This window comes from Cyprinus carpio, chromosome A3 (genome assembly GCF_018340385.1).
Source record: "Cyprinus carpio isolate SPL01 chromosome A3, ASM1834038v1, whole genome shotgun sequence".
In the NCBI taxonomy this organism is placed as follows: Eukaryota; Metazoa; Chordata; class Actinopteri; order Cypriniformes; family Cyprinidae; genus Cyprinus; species Cyprinus carpio.
In genome coordinates, this window is record NC_056574.1 from 2,798,574 (window position 1) to 2,805,770 (window position 7,197).

General features: G+C 41.4%; 1 protein-coding gene across 1 annotated transcript; it reads left to right on the forward strand.

Annotated features, from left to right (window-relative positions):
- Positions 1 to 163: 163 nt before the first annotated feature.
- On the forward strand, positions 164 to 2,215 carry LOC122138867 (anti-sigma-I factor RsgI2-like). The gene is made up of 2 exons (XM_042733689.1): positions 164 to 435; positions 520 to 2,215. The coding sequence occupies exon 2, from the start codon at positions 652 to 654 to the stop codon at positions 1,732 to 1,734; it is 1,083 nt and encodes a 360-aa protein (XP_042589623.1). The 5' UTR covers positions 164 to 435; positions 520 to 651; the 3' UTR covers positions 1,735 to 2,215.
- Positions 2,216 to 7,197: the final 4,982 nt, after the last annotated feature.

Below are 7,197 nucleotides of genomic sequence, written 5' to 3' on the forward strand. Positions count from 1 at the left end.
GTTCTGTGTCCCTAGTGTTCACCTCATGTTTCCTTGCCATGCTGCCACCTTGTTAGTTGCCATGGACACTGATTAACCACGCCCCCCTTGTTACTCATTATCTCGTTTACCCCTGTGTATAAAGCTGTGTGTTTTTCAGTCTGTCTTGATCAGTTGTTGTGGATGTTACCCCGTTTTCCTTTCGTGGTTTCTTTGTGCCTTGTTTTCCCTGCTTGGTTTTGTTTGGACTGATTATCTGTGTTTTGACCCCTGTGTTTTGGATTGTGCTCTTGGATTCCCCTTTGAATAAACTGTTTCATTTGGATCCGCTCCCTTGCCTGCTCTTTGCCTGCCCAGCATCCAAACGTAACACAACGACTGACCAAACATGGATCCAGCAGTAGCCCTTGTTCACCTACGCCAGGACAGTTTTTCCCTCGAGGACCATATTCAAAGGTATTTGGATATTGGCAATAAATCAGACCTCCCAGACTTTGTTCTAATAGACTTTTTCTGCTATGGTCTCAATCAACCACTCAGAGACTTCCTGGTCGAAAATGGTCCTCGAGGGTCTCTTGCTGAGTTTTTGGACTTTGCCCTTCCTTTCTGTGGGTTCTCCTCTCACTGTTGGGGAGGTCAAGGAGGACGCTACTCTTAAAAATCTTTTGGGGGATGGGGGGCAGTGGTCAGGGAACTCCATTGGCCATGGAGCTTGGCCAACCATGGTCTCCAGCAAGCCCCATGCTGGTGATGGCCAGTTCAGTGATATCATTCCCCACGCCAGCACCTCTCCACAACATGACCACCGCTGCAGAGCTTATCCACAAGCCAGAGTCTACACCCAGAATGCCTGCTATGTCCAAGTCAGCTCCCAAGATGGCTATCCTGCCACAGACAGAATCAGCACCCAAGATGGCCGCCACGCCAGAGCCCATCATGAAAGTTACGCCAAGGTCTTCAGCCACCATGGACGACATGCCAGTGTACCCAGTCATCATGAGTGTTGCATTTAGAGACAACAAGGCTTTCCATGAGTGTTTGAGGATGGCTTCTAGTTTGGTGGACCCACCGTTGACGTCAGTGAGAGCAGCTGGCATTCCAAGGCCTTTAGCACCAGCAGTTACTGAGGCAGTTCCCCTATCTACAGTGCTTCCAGTTATGGGGATAGCTATCTGGTGTGTTCGGGCTACATACTTTCCTCCAGCTTCTACAGAATCCGTTCCTGAGCCAAGTCCAGCCCTGGAATCTGTTCCTGAGCCAAGTCCAGCCCTGGAATCCGTTCCTGAGCCAAGTCTAGTCCTTGAGTTCGCTCCAGTTCCCTTATCATGGCCAACTATTTCTGAGGTGGCAGATTTCTCTGCAGAACCTCCAGAGGTGGCGGCGTCTGACTGTGAATTCTCTGCCTGTTCAGCCATGGCCAAGGAGGCCGTTTATGAACTCTCTGCCTGTCCTGTTTCGGCCCCAGAGGCCGTTGATAACCTCACTGTGCTTTTTATTCCAGTCCAGCCTGATCTGCCGTGGTGGTTCCCTGCTCCATCAGCTCCACCCTGCTGGTCATCTGCTCCACCGTGGGGGTCTTCAATCCCATCTGCCCTGCTGTGGTGGTCGTCTGCACCGCCCTGGTGGTTCTCAGCTTTGCTGCCTCCACCGTGGCTTCCTGCCCTACCTAATCCGCAGGCCCTGCTCCTGTACTTGGACCTGGCCCTCCATCCCTCCCTCTGTTCCCCCTCCGATCCACCTCCCTCCTGGAATTGAATTTATTCTGGTTTAGGAGCATCTGGAAGCCACTCCTTAGGAGGGGGGCTATGTCACAATCCCTGCCTGTGTTCTCTGTCCCTAGTGTTCACCTCATGTTTCTCTGCCATGCTGCCACCTTGTTAGTTGCCATGGACACTGATTAACCACGCCCCCCTTGTTTCCTCATTATCTTGTTTGCCCCGTGTATAAAGATGTGTCTCTCAGTCTGTCTTGGTCAGTTGTTGTGGATGTTACCCCGTTTTCCTTCGTGGTTTCTTTGTGCCTTGTTTTCCCTGCTTGGTTTTGTTTGGACTGATTATCTGTGTTTTGACCCCTGTGTTTTGGATTGTGCTCTTGGATTCCCCTTTGAATAAACTGTTGCATTTAGATCCGCTCCCTTGCCTGCTCTTTGCCTGCCAGCATCTAAACGTAACAGTATGATTCAGTTTTGGGGTTTCTGGTTAAAGGCTGGTGTTAATGTGGTTTGCTTATGGATGAGAATCTGTTCCAATAATGAAACCTGTTCTAGCCCACTTCAGGGTCAGTTAACTGGTTGAGACCTGGCCCAGTTACGACCCATGTGTGGCCTCTGTCTTTAAATCAGATTAGGACCACTCCAAGACCATCATTCTCTGTGTGACAAGGGAAAACTGGTTGTGTGGACCGGAGCTGGGCCAGAAAACAATTGCTGGGTGTGTCTTTTTGAATCTGAAAGGACAAATATACACACAAAATATATCCTTTTATCAAAAAAAAAAAAAAAAAAAAAAGTCATGCTAAACCTCCAATATTAAAATTTGAATTTAGTTAATTAGGCTACATCTATTATTATCACGTGTTTTCATTTATCTTACTTTCCATATTTACATGCTGCAATGTTGTGTTTTTCAGTGAAACATTTCACTAATAATCGCTATTTTTTTTTTTTTCCCTCCTAATCCTCACTCACAAAAACTGTTGCTGTTGATCAAATACCATGCGAGTCTATAATTTTAATTTATTTTCATTTATTTGTGCAGATCGGCTTTTTAAAGGAAAACAGCGCACCTTGTACACACACTAAGTAATTTTGCCTGTATTATGGTCTCTACTCTCGACGCTTCACACTCCAGTCCAGCGGGTGGAGCTAAAACACATATGTTTGTTTGCCAAACACCATTAAACCTCAGAGGAAGAAGCTTAGTTTCTCCGTGATCTCTGTTGTTTTGTCATGATGCTGGTTTAATACAAAGTGTTAGAAATGTACTTTCTGTAAATAGAAAAATAGAGTTTTTGAATCAGGTCAGTAAATACTTGTAATATTCTGATCCTCATAGTCGTGACTAGGTTTTCTAGTAAGCAGGAATATCTGGAGGAGTATCATCTGAACTGAGATCTGCTGCTGTGGAGATGGTGTTTGTTAAAGAGGAGAGTGAAGAGGACATCAGTGAACCAGAACCCTGGAGAATAAAACACGAGGAACCAGAACCCTTGATGTCCTGTTAAAACACGAGGGCCGTTGAAACCTGGAGAATAAAACACGAGGAACCAGAAACCTGCAGAATAAAAACACGAGGACAGGGATGGCCAGAAACCTGGAGAACAAAAAACGAGGAAACAGAAACCTGGAGAATAAAAAACGAGGAACCAGAAACCTGGAGAATAAAACACGAGGAACCAGAAACCTGCAGAATAAAAACACGAGGAACCTGAAACCTGCAGAATAAAAACACGAGGAACCAGAACCCTGGAGAATAAAACACGAGGAACCAGAAACCTGGGGAATTAAAACACGAGGAACCAGAAACCTGGAGAAATAAAACCTTAGGAACCAGGGCCCTGGAGAATAAAACACGAGGAACCTGAACCCTGGAGAATAAAACACGAGGAACCAGAAACCTGGAGAATGCCAAAACACGAGGAACCACGAAACCTGGAGAATAAACAACGAGGAACCAGAAACCTGGAGAATCTCTCACGAGGAACCAGAAAACCTGGTGAGAAACCTGGAGAATAAACAACGATGGAGAATAAACATCGAGGAACCAGAAACCTGGAGAATAAAAATTACGAGGAACCAGAAACCTGGAGAATAAACAACGAGGAACCAGAAACCTGGAGAATAAAACACGAGGAACCAGAACCCTGGAGAATAAAAACACGAGGAACCAGATTTGGGGAGAATAAAACACGAGGAACCAGAAACCTGGAGAATAAAACACGAGGAACCAGAAACCTGGAGAATAAACAACGAGGAACCAGAAACCTGGAGAATAAACAACGAGGAACCAGAAACCTGGAGAATAAAAAACGAGGAACCAGAAACCTGGAGAATAAAACACGAGGAACCAGAACCCTTGATAATAAAACAGGAGGAACAAGGAGGTTGGTGTTTATTCTTTATAAATCTTTAATGACTCTTTGTGGTACATTAGGCTTACAAAGCTTTAATAATACTGACAGTTATAAAGTTTCAAGCAGTTTTAGATTTCGTTTGTTGTAACAGAAACAATCTTTAGAGCTGTTGAATAATAATATAGATGGAGCAGCAAACAATAAATGTATGTTAGATAATTGTGTGGTTGATCAAACATTTAATAGTTCTTTCTATAAACATGGGATTTGTGTCTATAATGTTTTAAAAATGATATTTTGAAGATCAACTTACCTGTTCATGAAAAGTTTCGAGGATGTATAATTTATAAAACTGCATCAAAAGGAACACAGGGTTACACCAGGGTTTACTTTTATGTCATTTCACAATTAACAGTTAATGACAAATGAACTGATTTTGCTTTTATTTCAGAGTTGATTGACGAAAATGAGGAGAATGGAGAATTAAGTGAAGTTGAGGAGAAAAATAAAACTGGAGAAAAACCTTTGAGTTGCTCTCAAACCAAACAGAAAGATGTAAAGAAAAGAAGAGCTAAGACATCTTTCACCTGCACTCAGTGTGGAAAGAGTTTGACAAACAAACAGAGTCTTAATGTTCACATGAGATCTGCATACTGGAGAGATGGTGTTTGTTCAAGTGTTCACACTGAACAAGAGATTCATTTATTCAGAAGACCTGAGAAATAACACATGAGAGGATCCACCCTGGAGAAATAAAACACGTACAGATGTGAAACCTGGAGAAAGAGCTTTGCACGAAAAGGACACCTTAATAGGCATATGAGAGTTTCATACTGGAGAGAAACCATTCACTTGTGATCAGTGCAGGAAGAGTTTCAGACAATCAGCACATCTTAAGGATCACATGATGATCCACATTGGAGAGAAACTGTACACGTGATCAATGCGGCAAAACATTTTTGAGGGCATCAGACCTGACAAAACACATGAAAGTTCATACAAAGGAGAAACCACATTTATGTCATTTGTGTGGAAAGAGTTATTCATGTCTACAAAGCTTGAAAGAACATCAGAAAACACACACTGCTGTGAGAGAGTACGTGTGCTTTGAGTGTGAGAAGGCTTTTACTTCAGCTAAATATTTAAAACAGCATAAGAGGATTCACTGTGGAGAAAAACCTTACAATTGTTCACACTGTGACAAGAGATTCAGTCAGGCAGCACATCTTAAAAGACATAAGAGGGTCCACACTGGAGAGAAACCTTACAAGTGTTCACACTGTGACAAGAGATTCAGGCAGTCAGGAGACCTCAATAAACACGAGAGGATCCACACTGGAGAGAAACCGTATCACTGCTCTGCATGTGGGAAGCGTTTCATTCAATTATCTGCTCTACACAGACATACAAAAAACAATCACAGTAAGTAGATCATCTTCAGATCAGCACTTTCAGGTCTGATGCTGTGTCCTCACCAAATGAGACACAATAATGCTTCAAGCAATAAAATATCATCTGGATAAATCTGTCCTAACCAGTCATTACAAGTGACATGACAAAGAAACATTATCTAAAGTTTCACAGCGAATAAAGTTCATCTTCATCTTAAAAACCAGCATATTCTACTGTGAGATTCAGATCACCTCAAAGAGAACAATGTCAAAAAGGTTTATTATTGTGTATAATTTTGCTTTCTTATAAGTTTCATATTATGTTCAATTGTCTTATAATGCATATGCATCACTTGTAGTTTGCTTACTCTTTCATGAAGGAAAGTAGAAGCTTTTTACAAACCGTTCTTGTTCAGGAAGCTGAAGAAGAGGCTGTGACACTTTTAAGAGAGACTGAGGTTCATTTTAAACTTTTTCTTTACTGTTGTTTTTAAAATGACTGAGTTATTCTTCCACTTAAGATGTATTTAGGAAATGCAGATGCAAGAAATACTGTCATTTACATTACATTTATGCATTTAGCAGACGCTTTTATCCAAAGCAACTTACAGTGTATTCAGGCTATACATTTATACATTTATATATATTTATTTTTTATAATAACCCACAACCTTTTGCGCTGCTAACACAATGCTCTACCACTGAGCCACAGGAACTATAGTACTGTCTGAAGTACTGTCAGGTAGCTTTGTAACTGATCTTTCTTTGCCTCTCTTGTAAATAGGAATGAATACCTGAACCCAGTATTAAACAGGCCCTGGGGCTTTAATTATGATAAAGTGTAGTATCAATAAGTTCTAATGTTAACAGTTCTGCTTATGGTGCTGGGGAAATTAAGGGAAATACACTTACAATTTATTATTGCTACATTATTAATGATCAAGCTAACTGTATCTTGACAGCCGTTTCTACATGTGATAATATCGTCATTGATGCATTTTCGTTATTTTGCAATCCAGAAGCAAGATCTCTCTTGCACTTTAGGTCTGATTAATCTAATTTAATTTTCGATTGAGTTTGACTTCTGAGGATTATGAAAATGAGATGTTTGAGGTTAATTATGGCGGTATATTAGAGAAAATCTAGTGTCTTGAGGACATGCGTATGTCTGTTAAGTCCACGTGACCATAGTAATCTATTATTATAAGTTTACACCACTGATCTATAATAGAGAACCAGTATTGCTATTCTCTAGTATTCCCATACATTCTATTGAATTCAGATTAAGTCGTATCATTTTAATGAGAAAACATCACCTAACGAGTTGTAAAGAGTGAAATTATTTCCTTATGAAATGAATTCTTTGTGAAGCCAGACTTTCAGGAACTCTCGCAATGCAAATGCAGATGCACCAAAACAATGGGCTTTGATCTCCTCGTGGAGCCAAACAAACAGATAGGAAGATCTGGAAGAAAGACCATTTGCTCTTTGGTACCATCACCCATCCTTCCCCCCAGGGCACATGATCCAGGCAACTAAAAATTGTTACGCTCACATAAAACATTTACTATATCTTCAGGATTCATGATCGTAAACTTTTCATGTTTGGTATAATTTTAAAGGTCTTTGTGCGATTGGTAAAATGGTCTCAATTTCACAGTAGTTATTTATATTATGAGAAAGATTAAAAACTTTTGTAGAATTGTGTTCCGCTTAGGAGGGGGTGTGTCCCCCTTTAGGGGTCTGTGATAATGTT